The sequence below is a fragment of the Glycine soja genome, chromosome 9 (genome assembly GCF_004193775.1).
Source record: "Glycine soja cultivar W05 chromosome 9, ASM419377v2, whole genome shotgun sequence".
Taxonomy (NCBI): domain Eukaryota; kingdom Viridiplantae; phylum Streptophyta; class Magnoliopsida; order Fabales; family Fabaceae; genus Glycine; species Glycine soja.
In genome coordinates, this window is record NC_041010.1 from 47,031,172 (window position 1) to 47,054,329 (window position 23,158).

General features: G+C 31.6%; 2 protein-coding genes across 2 annotated transcripts; one reads left to right on the forward strand and one right to left on the reverse strand.

Moving 5' to 3' along the window:
- Nucleotides 1-3,257: 3,257 nt before the first annotated feature.
- On the reverse strand, nt 3,258-7,697 carry LOC114425701. The gene is made up of 9 exons (XM_028392649.1): nt 7,483-7,697; nt 7,322-7,384; nt 7,177-7,232; nt 6,186-6,279; nt 6,013-6,073; nt 5,158-5,239; nt 4,908-4,963; nt 3,770-3,833; nt 3,258-3,682 (listed from the first exon to the last, which is right to left on the reverse strand). Exons 1-9 carry the CDS (start codon nt 7,615-7,617, stop codon nt 3,619-3,621), a joined length of 675 nt encoding a protein of 224 aa, XP_028248450.1. The 5' UTR covers nt 7,618-7,697; the 3' UTR covers nt 3,258-3,618.
- Nucleotides 7,698-8,706: 1,009 nt separating this feature from the next.
- Nucleotides 8,707-13,637, forward strand: LOC114425817 (probable serine/threonine-protein kinase WNK5). The gene is made up of 7 exons (XM_028392783.1): nt 8,707-9,564; nt 9,819-10,084; nt 10,199-10,422; nt 11,042-11,199; nt 11,301-11,622; nt 12,063-12,419; nt 12,956-13,637. The coding sequence occupies exons 1-7, from the start codon at nt 9,448-9,450 to the stop codon at nt 13,366-13,368; spliced, it is 1,857 nt and encodes a 618-aa protein (XP_028248584.1). The 5' UTR covers nt 8,707-9,447; the 3' UTR covers nt 13,369-13,637.
- The last annotated feature ends 9,521 nt before the right edge of the window (nt 13,638-23,158 follow it).

Sequence of the window (23,158 nt, forward strand, 5' to 3'; positions counted from 1 at the left end):
GTGTTTTATAAATCTTAAGAAAGTTGTCAAAAAAATAAATAAATTTTAATAAAAATAGTATTTAATTTATTAAAAACTTATAAAATTTAAATTATTTAATATTTTTAAAAATACAAACAACTGTCTCAATAATACCCCTTAACTAATAGTCGTTTCTTTAAAAAAATACGAAAATTTCAAATTAATGTATGGGTGATTGATTCTTCCATCAATACTTTTTACACAAAGAAACATTTAGATTTAATAGTATACTTTTAGTTCCTCTATGATGATTAATATATAATTTTAGCCCTCTAATACTCTTTTTCTGAGTGAGTTTATATTTCAAAATTTTAAAAACTATTACAGTTATCCCTCCTATCACTTTCAATGCACTTTAAAGTTTTAAACTATATAATCCTCATACTTTTTTCTCAATTGTTTTACACATTTGAATATATTACTTTTTTTCAAACATTTTTTTACTCAAAACTCACCAACTAAAATATCAAATTCCATCAAAAATTTAAAAGAAAACTCAGATTTTCATCCTCTTGAAACCCTAATATACCTCACATCCTACTAGATTTTTCAAATTTTGTTAAATTCTCACCATAATTTTTACTTTAATTTTTTTCAATTGTTTGATTTTCATCATAAATCCTCAACTATTTAAATAAAAAAGATTTTGATGGTTTTTGGTAAAAGAAAAATGGCAAGAGAATCATATTAGTTTAATTTTAAAAATAAAGGGATTATTCGATTTGTTTGAGAATTTTAGGAAACCAAAAGGTTTAATTAATTCAATTTTTTATGTTTTGAGAGAAATTATTCGCTAATTATTAGTTTAGAAAAATTTAAATATTTAGATAAAATAATTCATTTTTATAATAGTTTTAAAATATATAGAAATTAAAATGAATTAAAAATACAATATTATATTGACTCAAGTTATGCTTTAACAAGCATTTAAGTATAACCCAATTAAAAAATTTCTAGAGTGTACGCAGAACATTAATAATTGAAGGATCCTGTAATAATATTTAAGTATAGGCTTAATAATTTTGTCTATTACTATGTATTATTTATTTGTTAAATGATAGTGAGTATAACTTGGTTGCCTCTGATATCACTGCTGATTTCATCATTTTCGTTTGTCTGATGAATCAAAAAGCTAAATGGGGACCAACTAGCACTCTAGCAGTCACCGACGACCACCCACTTGTGTGTTATAATTTGAATATTTGATTGTATGTTTCTCTCCCATTCTTTCTTATAGCATGTGAAATGAATCTAAGCAAAGAGAGAAAACAATATAAAAAAAAAGTTTATAAATAGAGAAAATGAGAAAAACGATATATTTATGTGATAAGATAAGAGAAAGAGAAATATAAAAGAAAGAAATAAAAAAAGTATAAAAAACATGGTGTAAACAAATTATTATTTTATTTAACTTTAAATTATTCTTAAAAATTCACTGTTGGATTGTCAGAGGACTTGGACTTTGAAGCCTAGGGTTGTGATCACTTTGAAACTCATCATATATAAGAAAGAAAAAGAAGAATTTGTTAGAATATTTTATGTACAAGGATCAAGTGATGACAATCTTGTTGGCAGCATTGGAACTCAGTTTGCCTAAAGATCACACAGCAACACCTGTCCATGCTTAAATTTTTGGTGGCAACTGCCAAGTAACTAACTGTCACTTGATTTTCTTCACCTTTGCCCTCTTTCTTCACACAAATGTATGATTAATTTTGGTTTAAATAACTTTATGCTATCTATAAAAATACAGTGTTTTTAACTTTGATACTTAAATTATATATATATATATATATATATATATATTTACAGTTTTTATTTTTAAAATAGTTATTGCTACTAGAACATCAAATCATCAAGTTAAAGTCATTTAAAAAGCATCAACTTAATAACTAAATCATTTTATAACAGGTACTTTTAAAAAAAAAATAATTTAAGTATATAAAAATAATGCGTAAAAGTTAGATATCAAAACCAAAACACTTATAGGCATAAAAAAATTATTTAGATCTAGAAAAAATATCATTGTTAGGGTGTTCATGTCTCAATTTAATTTAATTTTTATCAAGAAGATACTCAAATTAAATTTAAAAAACATATGGTTTGATTTGATTTAATTTTCATTTAAAATAAAATCCAAACCAAACCAAACTAATATTTTATAGTTTGGTCTGGTTTGATTTTTTTTATTTTTATTAAAATATTATTTTATTAAAATTTATATACTTTCTTTTCATATTTTAAATAACATTACATTAAAAAAAATTGTTGATAACAATTTACAAAACTTATTAATATGTTAAACTTTTTATAATAAAAATCTGTAAAATTTTATTTATTTTAAACCAAATATTTATTAAAAAGTCGTATGAAAAAGAAAACATTATGCGTTATATAAGTTTCATATACATAATACTACACAGTATTGTAAAACTCGAGTGATACACATATAAAATGCATAACACCAAAGTAATATAAGTGTTAATACAAGTGTTATAATTTGAATTAATTTCAAAAACACAAACCGCAAACAAAATTTAACCAATCAATTTGAAAAAAAATCATTCAAATAAATCCAAAAAATCAATTTGATTTGATTTTTGATTTTTTAAACCATTTTTAATTTTTATTTTGAATCAGTTTAAATTTAAACACCTCTAATCATCATCGTTGCACATATAAAACCCATGTTTCTTTCTTCCTCTTTTTGATGTAATTGCTAATATACTCACATTTGTTTAGTACGAATACATTAACCATCTATACCATAATTATATTTTTGTAATTATATTTGAATATATTTAAATTTGGTTTCATGAGTTATGTACTTTATTCTTTTTATTATTGCGGAAAAATTTACACACATATTCATAATTAATTCAAGATAACTTTTTTCTTAAAATTGAATCGTTTCTTCATTTAACAATAGTTGATTTGTCATCGGTAAAAAAAATAGTTGATTTGTCACAAGACGTTACAACTTACAACGAGCATAATGATATAATTGAAAAACAATTAATGTCTTAAACTTTTAAAATAAAAGAATTTTTTTTTTCTATTTAAGTAGTCAAATAAAAAAATAAATGAAGGGAATAATATTGTTAATTGCAATCCGTTTTCAAGAACCTGTGCTTAGGAGTTAGAGATGAGTATAACTTATTTCTTTTAATATTTTTGTTTAAAATAAAATAAAAATGAAGGTGGAATGACATAACCATTCCAAGACAAGGGCCGAATTAATAAAAAGGTTCAAATGATTGCCAAATCAATACCCTACACTTTGATTTATTCTTCTTCTATAGCTTTTCAAGTATTTAACCTAATGTAGTTACAAATCCAGCCTTCCCTATGAATTAATACACTCAATCTCTCAACTTTTACAGCTTCTCACTCCACAGTTGGTCCTGATAAATTAATGCACTCCAACTCACCCACCTAAGTCACTTCCTTCATCATGAAAAGAAACAACTGGTTCATAGCTTTGTATATGCAAGAACAACATCCCCTTCTCCCCCTCCTCCAAAACAAAACTGATTTTGTCAATTCACGAATACAATATTACAATGTATACATTGCATCATTGACATCAGAGATGCATCATTCAACCTTTGCTACCACCTCGCCAGGCACACTGCTTTCTACAACTGTTTCCCTTACAAATCTGGGAATCCAAAGAGCATGAAAATTACTGGCATTAATAAACGAAACAAGAATTTTGATTTACAAGTTTGAACCAAGAATGAAGTACCTTTCCAATTTGTCACGTGACGATTGCAATACATAGATTGAAAGGATGAAAGACAACATGAGCCCTGAATATTTTAAGCAGTAACAACATAAGTGCACTCAGTAAAATATAATGCTATCTACGAATTCATCATGCCCTTGTTTTAAAATAAGAATATTTCAATCCTCAGCTAACGTACATTCTTGATATCCTACCAGTCAAATCACTAATACTTCTAAAAACAAAATTATGGTGCAACCAGGTATTTTGTCTCCACCAAATAACAGATAAGGGTGCCAAAATATTTACTCGTCAATAGGTTGGTGTAACATAATGAAAGTTAATATTGCAACTTGCAAGGAAAAAATACTGGCATAAAAGCTGACGAGAGATCTTGTCGTACACATAGGTAAAAATTGAAGAACAGGATAAGTTTTAATTTAAAAATAATCACATGACAGATGGCACTCCCCGCCCACATTTCCCTCATCCTAGTTGCTCCATGTTTCTGAAAGATGACAACTCTTGCACATACAGACCCACCAAGGGATGTGACTGTAACGGCATTAATGGGGAGAGTAGAAGAAAAGATTTTGTTCAAGAGCAAGTAATAAGCTTATGGAACGTTGTCATGACAATGATCTACACACAAGTGAAAAATTACATTCTAAACAAGAAATGGCTTAGCAAAAAGTGTAGTCATGACAAATTCATTGAGGCAAGGGGTCACATTTTGCTAGCTTATATATTTATACCTCCTCTTATAACAAACGATTGAGTAGCATGTGAGCCAAAAGCATATAAAATTTATTGATGAAACAGAGCATCCCATAATTTATTAAAAGATTTAGGGGGGAGGGGGGGGAACCAAAATGAGAACAAAAATTTTAGGCAATATTGGCCGAATGAATTTCAGCCAGAAGCTGTTACAGGTGTTTGGAACTAGAAGAAATTTCAGAAACCTCCTGAAACATGGAACCAAAACATGGGGGAGAGGAGACAGTCACGTGAGCATTTCTATTTAAAATTAATCCCATCCCCCATCCCTTAATTTTTATCTAAGGGTGATTAGAGAATTTTCTCATTTCTCACAATCCTCAAGAATTCTCACTTGATATGCCCCATATATGTAAAGAATCAGGGGAAATGTATTATTTACCTGAACCAAACAGAACAAAAAATCCTGAAGTTACATCTATCTCTGAATGTTCTTTCCTGAAATATTTCAGAAAGCATACTGAGCAATTGAACCAAATGAATCCCAACAATAAAACCCACCCCCTCCAATGCCAGAAAATTGGATCAAGGGCTTCAATAGCAATAAATTAGTTCAAACTTCAAAATTAATATTGATTAACTATATAATATGAATACATATAGCTACAACTAAAATAACACAAATGACAAACCATGTATATCGGACGAGTATATGCTTTGGCCAATGCTGAGAATCCCAGAATTGTTTACTAATCTCAGGATGAACTTCAACATCTGTAAAGCAAAAACAGAATCTGTAAGCACAATCAAAGGCTCAAGGCCCTCAGAAATAAGTTACAAAGGCATCACTTAAGTAATCATATTGCCCATTGTTTCTCTTATACCAGACAAATGGCATATGGGAATTCATCAACGTGTAAGGTATCAACGTATTTATAATTCAATATGAAAATAAATGTTTACAGAATATACAGGTTCCACAGAATCAGTTTATTGTAAAGTATATTCATCAACACTAAGTCACTAAATGCTTATCTCCCAACATTAATCAATTACAAAGAATGGAATGCCTTCAGACATCAGTATGAAAAAAGAAAAAAGCCTTCACTAATAAAATTTGAATGCTGTCAAGTGGAAAAAGAGAATCTACAGACAGAGACGGGTACATCTGTACATGAATATGCCAAATGACAGCTGAAATTGTACAAGCTAGGTAAAATTTCTAAGTAGAACGGTCACCTCATAAAAAGAGAAAAAGAAAAGCTTGATAAACATAAAATTAGAAGGAAATGAAGATTTAAAGGGTCAAATGCACACAAATTTCAAATAAACTTTAGGAACATTGAATTAAAAAGCTTTTGGATCGAGAAACAGTTTACAAGCACACTCCCTGACATTTCTGACACATTTCAGAAGAGTCTTGACAAAAGGTCACATGCATAAGCTAAGAGTAATACTTTTATTTTCAAAAGGTCACAACCCAGTTACCAGCCTATATGTATAGAACTTAATGTTTTTAAAAATATGATTAGAGAAGAACAACATACAGTGATGAGGCATATCCACAACTTTAGCTGTGACACCATGCAAATCATTTCCTGAATACCTCTGCATGACATTAAAATTCCAATCAATTCATGGATCAGCAACAAATTCTGAAACAATAATCAAATAAACTGAACAAGATCATGCACATGACCTATCATGAGCACAGCATTACCAGATCTACTTCGATCATTGGAACCTCTGTACTTTTCCGATTCACCACAAGAAGCCACGGGATTAAAAACTTTTCCCTTCCAACTTGAAACAATCTGCAGATAAATTAAAAATAAAGAAAACTATAACCACATTTTCTCCCGCAGTTTAAGAGCTGGGGTCAACCAGATAGAATCAGATAACAACAACACAATCATCCCATATGGTATAACCGGTACAATAGCACAAAGTTTCATCTCATTGTTTTCAGAATAGGATACATTATTCCTTTAATTTCCTGTGTCAAGCATTCCAACTTCTCTTCTCTCACCAATGCAATAAATAAGAAGATCACCATCTTTTGGCAGCACAATGCTCATTTTAATTATTTGGTAAAAAATGCACAACCATAGATTCACTGTGTCTTCAGATTTTCATTTTATCTATTTTTCCCAGAATAGAGAAATCAATCAGGCACAAGCACCATTCACAAATTCACTCTGCAGAGAACAACTATAACTATAATTATCAAATCAAGGTTTTAGAAAATGGTCTGCAATTGCACTTTCAGCTGTATCATCGAGGTTTTTCGGCTCACTACAACCACATCAGTCACATTTGCCCACATTTCCCACAATGTCAAAAATTGCGACAAAACCACAACCTCCAGTGCAATCTAAAACCTCAAAAATCTTCATTTAGCAGAGTCACATTAAGTACAAACAGCAAATACCCCCCCCCCCCCCCCCCTTTCCCCCCTCCTCAAGTACATGTAATTAGCATCCGAAATGGATGTATTTGAGTCGAATACCTTTTCCTTCAAATTACTTCGTGCCATGTTCGTGTTGGATTAGCTTAAGCTAAAACTAAAAATCATTCTGAGAGATTTTCAAGGGAGAAAATTGAAAAAATAAATAAAACAAAGAGGCCTTTATTTCCTTACAAATTAAGCAAATTAAAAATGAGATCAACGCAATAAACACATTACACTGGAAGAAAAAAAAAAGGCTCACATTTTATAAGCATCAGCACCAGTGTAACCCGTGGGCTTGGGTATGGGCATCAACACCTACAAAGCCAATTCCCAGCACAAATAATAATTCATATAGAAATTAAGAAAAAATAAACCTTAATTTAACGAATTCAGAAGATTCACACCTCGCGATTCACGGCGAAGATGGGGCAGTGGCGGCCAATGAGGTCCTGCCACACGGTTCGCGACTGCAATCGCAAAAGGAGAAAAAATAGTGAGAGATGCAACGGCGTCGTATGGAAGGAAGAGAAAATCGCAGAGAGTGAAAGGGGAAATGAGAACGAACGGAGTGGTATTGACCCATGCAGCTCATGGGAACGATGTCGCCGGGTCGGTAAGCGACGGCGATCCGAAGAAACGACGGTAGCAGAAGCATAAACCACAGTGACAGAAGCGGTTTCGCGGTGGCTGCTGCAGCCATGGCTACCAACAATCAACTGTTCAGCGTTTCAGGATTCGGACTCTCACTCACGGTGTCGTTTTGGAGCTTGAAGCACTTAGCCAAAGGAATCCGTATTGTCGTTTTTGCTTAGCGGGCTACTTGATTGGACCGAGCCATGGCTTATGTGGACTCTGTCACGGCCTAACTGGTTTAGTATGTAAAGTTGAGCTTTGCTATTGGCACCTTCGAACGTTGTAATTTATCATAATGACCGAAATGCCCATCACAACAGAATTGTATGACTATGTGTCCACCACTTACACAAATGTAACATTTCCGTTGTGTATTTTTACTCAACAGAAATCCAACGTATACGTCTTTGTGACACCGATCGACAACTACAATGCAAAGGCATTTCCAATAATTGTTGTCGCTGTGATTACATTGCCATTATTAATTTTACCTTTATTATTGCCACATGTGCGATGAGCAAGTTAAGCAAAAAAGCTGAATGCAGTTGGGGCCAAGCTGGTGATGACTGATCAATCCATTTTATCTGGTCAAGAAAAAAATAAGCAAATCCATATCAGTAAAATATTTCATTCAATTATTGAAATTTACACTATTTTTATTGTAATTTTTTATACATTCTAATGTGATTTTAACTGAAAATATCAATTCCTTATCCAATGTCCTAGACATATTAACAAGATTCAGGAAACAAACAAACAAAAAAACGTGCCCCCCACAATCTTCTCTGGCGGAGGAGAAGATAAATTATTGGTTACGTACGGATTAATTGTTATATATATATATACACCTTGAAGGCAAGGTAGCCTTCCTAATTTGCGCCATCCACAACAACAATAAATAAAGAGAAATAAAGTAGAATTGTTACAAATTGTAACTTGTGCTATGACACGTGTTCCAATTGCAAACCATGTTTTGCACTCAAATAATCTAGATAACCAAATATTCCTCTTCAATCAGGACCACGACAAACAATGAACTAATTAAGGAAAACACTTGAAAGAGACACGACCAAATTTTCCACCCGTGTAGTTTACACAGTCTACAGAGTCGAATATTTACACCAACCACCACCCTTCTCCTAAATCCTACACACTTCACATATCCAAATTTGGGACTTAATTTCTCTCCTTTTCCTTTCTCCACTAAATCTTCAACAATCAACACTTGTCATAGCACATTCCTCTCTAATCCGATTTTTTTCACACCCCAACAACACTCCTATCCACAAATGTTCATATCAAAACTCTCCAAATTTAGCAGCCATGTTTCCACCCCTCGTTTCTTATTTGGTCTTTTCATTTTCCTAGCGACTCTTCAAAACAGTCTTTGTCTTCCATTATCTTTAACACCAAGGCACCAGCTATGAGTTAATCAGTAATCACACACACCCTTAGGCTCAGAAATCAGAATTCACTCTCTCTGGTGTGGTCTCATTCCGGGTTGCAACTCACACCATTATTAGCTTTATTATTAGTGTCTGGTTTACACACAACGGTTTCTTTGTCCTCTTATCTTCCAAAAAAATCTTAAAGAGTGTTATCTCTCTTTGTCCCTCTGTCTCTGGTGTTTTCTCCCTCTTGACACTGTTGCACCAGTGGTGAAGATGCCCTTATATGGGTTTTTCACGTGGAGTTGTTGAAATAATAACGTGGTTAATGCTTAGTGTTGACTACTCAAGGCTCTTGTGGCTATTATTTGGTGTCTTCTATGAGAGCCATGAGTGAAACTCAGCATGAGCTTATATATAACTAAATTGTTTGTTGCTATCTATATTATTAGCACTCGTGTCTATACACAACAAGCATAGCACGGGTTTGAGTTAGGAAAGTTGTGAAGATGGAATTGCCTGATACAATCAGTACAGCCATGTATAAGGGGAGATTCTGCACGAGTAGTGGAGTTAAGTCTCAGCTTGGTTATGTTGAAACCGATCCATCTGGTCGATATGGCCGCGTAAGTGTTTTTGATTGATTCTCGTTTCTTATTTTATTAATTGAAAGGCTCGGGGATAAGAGGACTCGCCTTACATGTTAAAAAAGTGGTTGGTTTTAGGCTCTGGTTGATTCTAGAGTGACTCTATAAGGATGCAAAATGAATGGTTTATGCTAAATCAATAGTTATGTTTGAGTATTGATGTAATCTGTTACATGTTAATTAACCTAACTGACTAATTCACTTGTGTCATTGTGATTTGTTGGTGCTTGTAGTTCAGGGATGTTCTCGGCAAAGGAGCAATGAAGACTGTGTATAGGGCATTTGATGAGTTACTAGGGATTGAAGTGGCTTGGAACCAAGTCAAGCTTGGTGATGCCTTTCACTCACCAGAGCAACTCCAGCGCCTTTATTCAGAGGTTCATCTCCTTAAGCACCTCAACCATGACTCTATGATGATCTTCTATGGTTCTTGGATCGATGTCAGCAACAGAACCTTCAACTTCGTCACTGAATTGTTCACCTCCGGCACCCTTAGAGAGTAATTAATCAGTCCCCTAAACCATGTTTACTACTCCATTTAGCTTAAACTAACCATCTATATTTCATAGGTTATATTATATTTGTGTTAACATGCTATATATTATATTTATAGGTATAGGCAGAAGTATAAGAGAGTTGATATCCGAGCAGTTAAGAATTGGGCTCGCCAGATTCTAAGTGGTTTGGAGTATTTACACAGCCATAATCCTCCTGTGATACATAGAGATCTCAAGTGTGACAACATCTTTGTCAATGGCCATCAGGGGAGGGTCAAGATTGGTGACTTAGGCCTGGCAGCTATACTTAAAAGCTCCCAACATGCACACAGTGTCATCGGTAATACCTCTTGCTCTATTTTAGCAGTTAAAATAAGTAAGATTAATGGAGTAATATGTAATTCAATATATGAAAGTGTGGTAAGTGGTAACTTGTATTGCTTTGGTTCTTGAAAGTGCACCTATTTTTCAAATTAGTTCTTCAATTTGTCAACTTGGTTAGAAGTTTATCATGTTTGAGTGAGCATTTTACAAAATTAATTAAAATTGATTTTGAAGTGAAATTATTTATATTGGAAAGATTTTATTCTAGAAACAAGTTAGTAATAAAATTTAGTATATTTTTTTATATTTAATGTTAAAGTTACTTTAAGTTATTTCAATTCAAAATCGATTTTGTAATTATAATCAATTCTTTCACATGAAATCAAACATCTTAGTATTTACCTAAAATCATGTTAACTAGTATTTCAACCCGATTTTGGATGAACAATATGAATTCAAACATGCACATCAGCTTAAAAAAAAATTCATCTATCAAAAGGATTTATTTGTTAAAATGAAAACTTTCAAGAACCAGATCAGCACAAGTTTTAACTGTCAAGGACCAAATTGTACATGATAAGTAATCTAGAGCTTGTATCTATAAAACTGAAATTGCGTTTGATGTGAACCATCAGGCACACCAGAATTCATGGCACCAGAACTGTATGAAGAGAAATACAACGAGCTGATAGATATATACTCCTTCGGTATGTGCATGATAGAGATGCTTACTTTTGAGTTCCCATATAGTGAGTGCGCCAACCCAGCTCAAATATACAAGAAAGTCACTTCGGTAAGCATAATTAAACATTGGACACTTCCCTTATTCTAAATTTCCCCTCATTTAACTCGAATTCATTAATTTCTCAAACTTTGGTTAATTTGATGTACCAGGGGAAGCTACCTGAAGCATTTTACAAAATCGAAAATTTGGAAGCCCAGGAGTTTGTGGGAAAATGTTTGACAAATGTCTCAGAGAGACCATCAGCGAAGGAGCTCTTGTTGGACCCTTTTTTAGCCATGGAACAACTTGAAATTCCATTGCCACCAAGCATACCAGCATTATTTACAAATAAGTCTTTCAAGCTTAATTGCCCTGCACCAATTCCCAGTGACCATCGTGATCAAACAAAGAACGCGGATATGACAATCAGCGGGTCAATAAACGAAGAGAACAACACTGTTTTCCTTAAAGTCCGGATATCTGACATAACGGGTATGCACAATTTTATCCAACATTTTGTAGTAATCTTAACAAGAAACTATTTCATGGTTTAAACACCATGTAGCCATGTTCCGATGAATCTCCACGTGATAAATAATTGAGTTTTTTAGTTTACGAACAAGAGTTGATAAAAACTGATCATGTATCACATGAAAATTGACTGAAATCATGACTGTCCAAGACCAATACCATATAATAATCAAGCTTAATCACTATTCTTTACAGTCAGTTTGTCAACAAATAATAAAATTACTGTTAATATAACTTTTTTCATACTTATTATTATCAGCAAATTTATTATACATAATAATTTATTATTAGATAACAGTGTAAAACTACCTTTTATCCTGTTACTGCATAAGATATTTTCTTGTAATAATTTCTCCTTTCAATATTTCAAGTCTCATAGTAAAGTTTTATTTCCTATACAGGGCATACAAGACATGTGTTCTTCCCATTTGACACATTAAAGGACACGGCTATTCAGGTGGCAATGGAGATGGTGCAAGAACTTGAGATTAGCCACTTGGAGCCATTGGAGATTGCTGTAAGGATAGATCATGAGGTATCAGCTCTAGTTCCAACTTGGAGGGACAGGGTTAAGTGTCACCACCAACGACAGTACAGCTTTAACTACGAAGAAGATGAAGATGTCAATAACCATCACCCTTTCTTCTTATCATCTTCTCCATCATCCCCTCGCGGTTCTGGCCACATGTCTGCTTCCAACTCCTTCAAGACTCGTGTTCGTGGAAACCATTACCCTTTTACTCAAGAATGGCCTCAAGGTACCTACTCTTTTTACCTTACATCTTAAGATTATATTTTGTATGCATGAACTATCTTTATCTCAATTTTTATTATTATTTTAATATATACATAAAAATATACACCTTAAAATCATAAAAAAAGAAGAAGAAATTGTTTACTTTCTTAATTTGTGTTATAAAAAACTAACCAAAACCATTCCAATAACAGAGGATTTGAATAATTGCATGATATTCTAAATCTAAACCTTACTATTGTTATTGTAAAAAAAAAAAAAAAAGTGTTCAATCATTCACAAGAAATGTCCTTTCCCGAAACTAAAATGTTATTTTAAACGCATGAATTTGGGATACTTATAGTACATTGAAGAATGGCTTACAATATTTGTAGATCTTTTCAGTTGTCTTTAGATTTAATTATATTTTTTATTCTCAACTTCTTATTTCTTAACAAATTTTACCCAGCAAATTAATTTGAACTTTTAAAAAAAAAAACTTCTAAACTAATAAATTCTCTTTGAGAATGATAACTCACTTCCAACACTGAGTCTTGGCAGATGATCCGTTCATGGTCAACGACGACGCAAGCCCACAAGCCTCACTGAACTCCTTCAAGTGTTCGAGTTTCCAGTTCTTGGACCCGGGCCAGGAAGACGAGCACGCCCCAACAGATGCAACCGAACGCACCAAGAAGTGCACACCATTATCGTACCGTACCGAAGAACCAGAACCCAATTACACGAAACCGTTTAATTACTGCCCTCCTCGTATGGACTCTTGTTCGTGTGGTTGCAGCAGGTTCGGGTCGAGCCACGCGTACCCGAGGCTCACAAGGATCCGGTCCTGCCCGCACGAGCGGAGGAGCCAGCAGCAGCTGCTGCAACGGTCGATGATGTTGGAGGAGATGTACAAGTACAAGAGACGCTTCTTCAACAACGTTGGCGCCGTTGAGAACCTCGTGTCTAGATGATGATCGATCATCATGCAATGCAAATTAATGAATCTACGTGTTTCATAACATCATGTGCTAATTTCCTTTTTTTCTGAAATACTGCATGCTCTCTTTATCTTATTTGGACTCTCCCACCAATACGAGTGCTTTTTATTTATTTATTTATTTACCTATTATGCTGAATTTGTAATGTTAGTCACGTAAAAGTTTCTCGTGGGGAAACTAAAATAAGTTCTTGATTTTGATTACCGTGGATGATATATACTGAAAGGATAAATTATGTTAAAGATGGTATCTCAAATAAAATGGACAGAAAAAGCATAACAGGCACAAAACAGCATCTTTTTATTTTATTTTCAGTTTACGTTCCTCATAGTCAGAGACCATGAAGATCTGTTAGCAGTTAAAGTTAACCTACAGCAACTTCCACTGAAAACCCGCTATGAGGCCCCACACAACTAACCGAATTTTTGTCTTGATATACACGTGGCGCTATAACAGGTGGACGTGGATGATACACACCATAGACCTCCATGGTTATTTTTAATAGAAGTTTCATTGTTAACTGATGTAGAAGAGAAAGGCATGCAGCTTGTCAAGGACACTGTCAATTGTCACTAATGGAGTTGTACAAGGTGCTAATAACTTATTTTATATACCAATATATGATAGCTGGGTTCACATGGGGAACGTTGCAAGTAGATTGGATGGGATAGTTGAGCAAGTGACTATGGTTCTACAACACAAAACATCAGAAGAGTTTAAGGAGCGGATTTAAGATACAGATTCTTGGATTTGCTTGTGCAGGTATCCGCATGATAATGTTCCCAAACAAAACCAAGACGCCTCGGCTATGAAAAAGACAAATTATGTGACCATGCTTTGCGCTTCTACCTTCCTATGGAGCACTGCATATTTTACGTCCAAACTGAAAGAGGTCCCCTATCATTTGACGCAGGTCCAGAGAACATAGTTGTCACCGTTGGCAAACAGCTAGAGGTAATTAATTTTATCTGTTGTTTCATAGTTAGGCAACTCAAATGGGTGTTTTCATATTTTAAGATCAAGTTTAAATTTCATGTATTCTAAGTGTTAAGTTTTTTATGCTATTATTTGATCAATTATTAAAAATGTTAGACCGGTAGCAATTGTGATGGTCAAATTTCTTTAATGATTTGATCATGCATAATAGAATTGATAGTGTAAAACGTTTTTGACTAACCAATGCATGAAAATTAAATCCTTATATTTGATGAGATTAAGATAGTGATATATATACTCTACAATAGTTATGCTGGAGGAGGTAAAAATCGAATTAACAGACGTTAACTTAAAAATCCAACTATTTGATCAGAGAGGGTCTTTTATTGATCACTAGAGAGCCCCATAAGATCAAATATTTTCTGTGCTGAGCAGAAACTAACTAAAATTTCACTTTTTGAATGTAGGGGTGGAGCCATGGTGTATTCAAATGTGTTCCTGGGGAAATGATCTTCATGCCGAGTTTCCAGAGTAGCCCTGCCTCTTTCTCCATAGAGCTTGTGTGCTTGGCCTCTTCGAATGATCTAAGTCACAGTTTAAACAATTCTGACGACTGTGACAACATAATATCCTTGGCGGATCAAATCATTGTTGTATTTTGTCTTATATTTTTATACTTCGTTTTTTCCTGATCCTCAGGACATGATTGCGCCGTTTCCATTTATTTGGGTGCCTGTTGCGTGGTCTTGATGAGAAGCGTAGCAAGTAAATTAATGAGAATGGGTGTTCAGAATTTCTGTGGAGGCAACACTTGCGCCAACAATTGCTGACAAGCTTCCTTCTTTTAGTGTTCAAAATCTAGAGTATACTTACTCGAATTCCTCACCCCTTTCATTTGTGAGTAGCTCCTTAGGTACCGATAGGAGTGGGTATATATTGGATTTTTAAGAATTTAATCCTTATCCAATTCATATATAATGGATTGGATCTTAAAATTATATTCATATCTTTTTTAAAAAATAATTTGGATTTTAGATTGGATTTTTTTGTCGACATCATAAGATGTTTTTGGCCGATGATAATCATTGATATTTTTTGGCCAACATCATTTGGAATTATATTTTGATCAACGTTGACTAGGTTTTTTTGTTGGTGTCAGCTAGAGTTTGTTGGCCAACATCGACCATGACTATTTCTTTTAGCCGACGCTGGCTAGGGATATTTTTTTGTGGACATCAATTAAGATTTTTTTATCAATGTCAATTGGGGGAATATTTTGGCCGACATTAGCTAGTTTTTTTTACCGATGTTGGTTGGTGATGTTTTTTGGTCAATGTCGGCCAAAAAAGTTCTAGCTGACATCGACAAAAAAAAAGAGTCTTGCCTGACCTCGACCAAAATAATCTTGACCGATGCCGGTTGAAAAACCTACTCGACGTTGACCAAAAAATAATCTCAACAAACATCGCAAAAAAACCCTAACTGACGTCGACCAAAAAATAACCTCGACTGATGTTGGCCAGAAAAACTTTGGACGACATCGCCCAAAAAATAATCCCGATCAATGTCAACATTAATTAAAAAATAGTCTCAACCGATGGCGGCTTAAAAACATCATCAGTTGACGTTGTCCAAAATAACTCTAGACAAGATCGATAAAAAAAATAGCTCCTACTGAAATTGGCCAGAAAAACCTAGCCTTCATCATCCAAAAAATTGTATTGGATTTAAAAATCCAAACAAATATCTAATCCATATCCAATTAATAGGATTGGATTTAAAATCTAAAAAATTAGATTTGGATATAAAATCATATCATTTAAATAGATTTAAAGTGAGTTAGATTTGATTGAATTTATATATTTGAAATTTTTTGCACAACCCTAAATATGGATAAGAGCTTCCCTCTTATAGATTCTCATAGTTGTATTTTTTTTGGATATGATTTGATTCTCCCAAGTGTTTAGTTATTTTTGATTTATTAATATATTTTGAGATGGGTTTTTTGGTGGGGTAGGGATTGAGATGCCAACATAATTGGGATATCAACCTCTTATCTTATCTAGTTCTCATTTTTATTTTTGCTAAAATAAAAAATGAAATAATTAGAAATAAAAAAGGACCATACAAGAGTTTGATGTGTATAGGCTCTCAAAGCAAAATATTTTTACACACCTATCTAATGAGATTTAATCACTTTACCATGATCTTATTTATTAACATGATGATGACATAAATTCTTATTGAATATCTCTTGGAATATTTTATATTTATAAAATATATAAATTAAACTCGTTATAAAAATACGAGTAAAGAGTGGGTGAGAAAAATGGGATATAATTTTTTTATTTATTATTCTCACAATTTTTAAAGTAACAAAACAAGGCAAAAAATATTTTAATTTTTTTTCTCAAAATAGTAGGTGGAAGAAAACGTGCAAAAAGTGTAAGACAAATCTTCCTTTCATAAAATTAACTAAGTAAATTACAAAATCATAAGACAAACGTTGAGCACTGGGCCGATAATATTGTGTCGATCTCCTCTTTTCATTCCAAAATGATAGGAGTGAATAATGGACCCTGAATTCGGCCCATGATATCAGGCCTTCAGTACTGAGGATGAGATTTAAAAAGGTAGTATTTTTCAAAAACTCCTTTCTTGTTATGCCTTGCTTTTTAGACAATCAGAAATAAAACATTACGTAGTTAAGAAGCTTATCTATGAAGGGAATTTAACTCAATTAACCGAATAAAATGTGTGAATTATTATAATCTTATAATACTTATTTTATTTATTTTTTATTCTTACAAATAAAAAAATATAATTTTGTATTGTTCATGGGAGCATGTTTGACAAAAAGAAACTAATATCTAAATAAACAAAATTGTACGAATAAAATATTATTTAAGCCAAATTTTTTTGTACTGTGGTGTAAACCTTTCCATCTCAAATTAATTGTGAAGTACCACCACTTTAAAATTTATTTTATATTGAAAAATGGTTGTGCATGTACTTGAGGAGACTTTGTTTGCTTTTATAAATCATGGGGTTTGGAGGGGCAGAGAGATTTTTTCCTAAAAACGTTTTGGGTAAGGGCAGACATTCCATTCTAAAGATTGTACAAATATTCCCAACATTAACAAGGATGTCAGTGGTGGGGTAGGTGTGGAAATAGGTCAAGCTGACCTACATGAGTCTACGACCTGACCTATATAAAGTCTGATCTATATTGACCTATTTAATTAAAAGATTAGATTCATGTTTTTTTAAAAGTCTATTAAATTAAATAGACCAAATTTAGACTTATTAAAAAGTCTTATAAGCTGACCTATATATATATATATATATATATATATATATATTTATATTATTTTTTGGGTACAATTAATTTTTTTTAAACTAGCAAACTTTGGTGCTCCATAACTTTCATTGCTATAAATAAGACTTTAAATGTGAGTTATGTGTCCCTTTATATTCCTCTTCAGAGCACAAAAATATTAAATATTTAATGTGAATAAGGCTTTTAAAAAAAGTATCAGGCCGAGTCAAAATAAAAGTCTTTGATAGGTTATAGGTCAGGTTCAAGCCTAAAAAATTCATCATAGATTAGACTCAGACCTCTTAAAACCTAACCTAGTTTGACCTATTTCCAGCCTTAGGTGGGGGAAAACCTTGTTGTATTATGGTGTAGACGTTTTGAATTTCGATAGAGTAAAATAGCTAGTTTATAATTTTTTTAATGCTTAATTTTTATTTTTACTTTACTATTTTTCATCCATATCTTTCTTTAAGTCTATCATATTATTTATTATTTACAGATCGTTCTTTTTTCATCTTATATATATTTCTCTTCCCACTTGAGGTACATATACTATACTTTCGATGAGTGTGAAATTAATTACTCTAAAACTAATTACGGTGAATCGTAGTTTGTCGTAAGCATACACTATATTCAATTCACTTAACATGAAATGGCATTTTCTGAAAAGGAAAAATGCTATATCACTAAAAAAAACAATGAATTATCGATTAAATTTAATTATCAAAATTATTATTTTTTTCTCACAAATTTTAGTGACGAATTTTTAAAAAAATATACTACCTATTACTAGCTAGTTGGATACTTCTAAAAAATATTAATGTAATTTAATCTTTCTTTGGGGAGAGAAAGTTTCATTAACTAATCGTGCAAATAGTAATTAAGAAAACGATACGCTTTTAGCAGTTACGATGTCGTAGTTAGAGGCCCCATGAGAATCTAACTTGAAATAACTGAAGTTTGTTGCAGCACCATATATTACGGGGAAATCTAGAAAATCACACCATTATCGTCCTATGAGATTATGGTACAGCATCTTCAAAATTGCCTAATTAATCGATGCATCGAAATAAAAACTCCACAATTTTGATATAATTTCACTATTAGGGTGATGTGTAGTATGAAAGTGTGATGCAACTTAAGAATCAAACGGTAATGAAGATTAGCTAGATGCCTAGATAGATGTTTTTGTATGTTCTGTGCTTTTGGATTTACTTAATAGCCCCTTGTGTAAAAAGTAAAATTGAATTTAGAGAGTAAGATCTAAGAACGTGTTTGACTGTAGTTTTTTGTTTTTTAATTTTTGAAAATTAGTATTTTATAATTTTTTAAGAAAACTAATTTTTAGAAAATAAGAATAAATGTAGAAGATAAGATAATTAAAAAAAATATGAATAATAGAAAATAAGAAATAAGAGATAAGAAAACAAAATCAGTTAGAAATATTTTAAAAAAATTAAAACGAGGCATTATTTTTTAATAATAATATTCAGAAATCAATATAATTAAATGAGTTATTTTAATTTCTTTTAAAAACAGAAAATAACAGTTAAAAATATAAGAAATAGATATGCCCGAAATCTCGAATTTTGATACATGTTTAATACATATCAAAATAAAATAAAATGAAATTTAATTTATAATTTTAGTGAATTTAATGGTGATATATTTATAATATAAAATAGTTTTACATCATTAATTTATTTTAACCAAGCGACGTAGCAAGGAAAATCAATTAGATTATGAGATTAATGTAGATTGAGTCTATGGAATGGTATTTTTTTTTTTTTGTCTGTGTGAGCTATTCGGAAAGGAAGTAGTTTATTATAATATAACAAATTAAGTTCAAGTCTTAGTTGATTTTAATGGAGAGAAATATCTACATTTAATATACAACCATGATTCAAATAACATTATTTCAATGTATTTCTACTTCATGTTGGATTCTCCCAAATCACGTTGAAATGTTTTACTGTTTGATTTTACATTAAAAAATTGATTTTTTTATTTATAATTAATTCAAGGTTCAAGTAATTTTAGGTAGCTTTTGTGATTAGATAATTTTTTTATATTAAATTTTACTATTAATTTAATTTTATAATAAAAAATTTCAAATATAAATTACATTATTTTAAAACAAATGTGTGTTTGGTTTCTCATTTAACAAATATACGTTAAAAATAGCAATGCAACTAGATTACCTTTTTTGTCTTTTTATAATGTGAATTCTGGATGAATTGACGTGTATTCAAATATAAAATAAATTTGAATCAAAATTAATTTTATAAAAGTAATTCCATTCAGAATCGATCTTACATAAACAAATGTGGAGGAAAAAATCACTAGGGTGGACAGAGAAGGTTGAAGCCATCTCGTGAGCTGGATATGACATTGACACAAGGCAAAGATAATGACAGTGGCTTGGGTTATTGATTTCAGCAAAGCATGAATGAGATACTGAAAGCCCAGTACAAAAAGCAACGCCATTAGATGAGGACAATATAGACATAACCATTTATCCAATAAAAAAAGTTTTCAAAAATGTATTAATTACAGTAACAATCGTGAAAGTATTTGAATTAATTTAATATTACCTTAAATTTTCATTAGTTGTGTTTATAAACTTATTTGTAGTGCTTTCAAATAAACCTCAACGTCGTTTCCACTATGTTATGAAGGGGTTATTTATCAGGCAATCTTGCAGCAGTGATGCATATAAGTACAATTAATTAAAAACTCAATATGATATTAAAAATCATATGAAATTTGTAACAGATAGACTTCACTTTTATTTTAATACATTTCAAACATTTAATTTATCATTATTGTTTTTTTTTCTGTTCAAGCTAGATTGATTATTATTAATGTTAATGTATAGGTATTGTGATCATTCAATTTGAATTACTTCCTTATGTTCCACTTGGACAATGTTAAACATTATAGATACAAATATTAACTACTACGTGAACTTTTTTTTATTTTTTATATAGAGCATAACTATTTTTTGTGAAAAAATAATCTTATTTAAATCATATAAGATTGCTATAAACAATAAAAAATTCAAAATATTTAATGTAACCATATTCAAAATTCAAACTAATCTTCAATTAAGTTAAAACAGCCTCACACCTGTTGATTAATATGCTCGGTAATTAAACACTTAAGACCTAACACACATAAATTAAGACTTGACTTGAATTAATCCACATCTCTAAATTTTTACATGATCATATTTTGTGAAAAAATCATGTTTATTTCTCTCTTTTTAAACATGTACAAATTTTAATATGGTCGATTACCCATATAATTTTATGAAGAAAAAAATGATAAATACAATTTTCTTGCAGAATAGTAGTATAATAGTAATAGTAATATGAAAAATTAAACATGCAAGCCCTTTCTCGGAATCTCAGCTCCGTTATGTAGGGATATAGAAAAGGCGCGAGAGTCCAAAGCATTTAAGAACATATACACCGCATCATATAATTAATACTATGACCACTCCTCCCATTAGGATCTCCAAGATTTTGCCTCCTGCACGTGCAGTTAACCCCACATTTTTTTTCTCCATTTTGTCCCTTGTTTTCTTTTTTAATGTACATGGATAGACAATAGCAACTTCTACCCAAAATTTAGTAGGAGTTTAAGGGGAAGAAAACTCTTTCATGACCTCAGCATTGTATTTATTTATATATATGCGTTTCTCCCAGTGTTGAACTTCAAGCCGATGATAATGATGTATTCATGCTTGTGGCTCACAAATTGGCTTTTGAGAAACTCAAAGATTTGCATTAACTTTCCCGTATTATTATTTATATAAAATACATCTTAATCAAGTGGAAATGTTAATACTACTATATTGCTAAAAGTTGACCAACGAGTATGTGAATAAATAGATAAGAAATTGTTTCATTTTTAAAATTGAATTTTAAGTATGTAATTGTGTTAATAAAATCCATTAATGGTAAGTGAAATCTAAAATAAACTGAAACAAATTTTTTTATTTAAAATAAGAAAATTATATGTTGAAGTTTTTTTCCTCCGCAATATATAGTGTTTTTACTTTATAAAGTAATAAATGTTTTTTGATGAACAAGCTTAATTAAATAATTAATTAATTTAAAGCTTAATTTTTAATAGCCTTACTCTTGCATCAATCCTGCCGACCTGAGTAGGCTGGATTACTTCTTTTGAATGATACATGTTATCTCCCAAAAAAAATAGTACTAAAAATTGTTTCAGCCAAAGTAGATGGAAAAAAAAGAAAAGGAAAAATCTTAATTTTGTCTTGATAGCTATGTGGCCAAACCCTAGAAAATGTGAATTGTGGAGCGTGCAGCAAAATGATAGCGAAAAAGCAGCAGCCACTCACACACATGCAGGAGTTTGGTAGTGGCATGTTCCACAATAATTGAAGGCATTAATAAATTTATAGGGCAGTAGATAAAGCTACGAGGACCCTATGCCCTAGCTACATATGCATGGATATGTCTGTTCCTTTTCTATTCTTCTTTTCTTTTATGGTTTTTGTTTCTTGTGAGTCTTTTATGGTGTGGTGTGGTTCACTTTCAAGTTTCACCATTACAGTAATAAATTTTCTGAAACAGAAACTAGAAGAGCGACAAGACAATATACCCTTATCGAAAATCCAGAATCTTGCAGATTTTTCATGGCACAGTGTGCATGTTAGGGTTACTCTAAAGGTAGGTGTTATGTTGGATCTGACTCTACTTGTCCTTTGACAATTGAGATTTTTTGGGGATCATATATGTCTGCCAATAAAATTACTATTTTGCTTCTGACATTAATTAACAGACTCACCTGAGAACAGTATCAAACATTAATCCTTCGCCATTGTTACATTATGAAACGTAACTGTTCTAATTTTTACTTTTTTTATTTGTTTGAACTTCGAAAAGGGTAAAAACCAAAGTCAACGTCTACAGTTGATAATGTAAGTCACACGTTCTTAAAATGTTTTGTTTGATTTAGAAAATAGAGAACTAAAAGAAAAGGAAAGTAAGGAAAAGAATACAATGTGAAATGATTTTCAATTTTTTTGATAATTAATAAAAAACACAAAACAATGAAATGTATTTTTCCTGTTTTATTGTATAAAAATAATAAAAGAAATGATATATATATATATATATATATATATATATTTAATTATACAAATGTTTTTAATGAAAAGAAGTATGTAAAAATAAGGATATTTAATTTAGTATTTTAATCACAGAAAATGTTTATAGTAGCACATTAGTGCCAGTCCTGCCCCATGTTCTAGAGTTTGCGTCTTGAATGTTAACTGTTTCAGGTTTTGAACGTAATATTTCACATTTTGGATGTTGTTTGTAAAATCTAATAGTTATATATTTCACATCTTAAACGTGGTTATTTCATTCTCAACGAGTTTTCATACACATGAGTAGATTATGTACGTTTTTATTGAGTACGCAAAAATTAATTTCTTCCTAATGATATTTGTTAACAACTATAAGTAGTAAG

Coding starts and splice junctions, on each gene's coding strand:
- LOC114425701 (XM_028392649.1), bottom strand. CDS start 7,617: ATGGCTGCAGCAGCCACCGCGAAACCGCTTCTGTCACTGTGGTTTATG. Junction 7,233..7,321: donor TCTTCGCCGTGAATCGCGAG/GTGTGAATCTTC, acceptor TTGGCTTTGTAG/GTGTTGATGCCCATACCCAA. Junction 4,964..5,157: donor ATACTCGTCCGATATACATG/GTTTGTCATTTG, acceptor GAAATATTTCAG/GAAAGAACATTCAGAGATAG.
- LOC114425817 (XM_028392783.1), top strand. CDS start 9,448: ATGGAATTGCCTGATACAATCAGTACAGCCATGTATAAGGGGAGATTC. Junction 11,200..11,300: donor TATACAAGAAAGTCACTTCG/GTAAGCATAATT, acceptor TTGATGTACCAG/GGGAAGCTACCTGAAGCATT. Junction 12,420..12,955: donor TACTCAAGAATGGCCTCAAG/GTACCTACTCTT, acceptor GAGTCTTGGCAG/ATGATCCGTTCATGGTCAAC.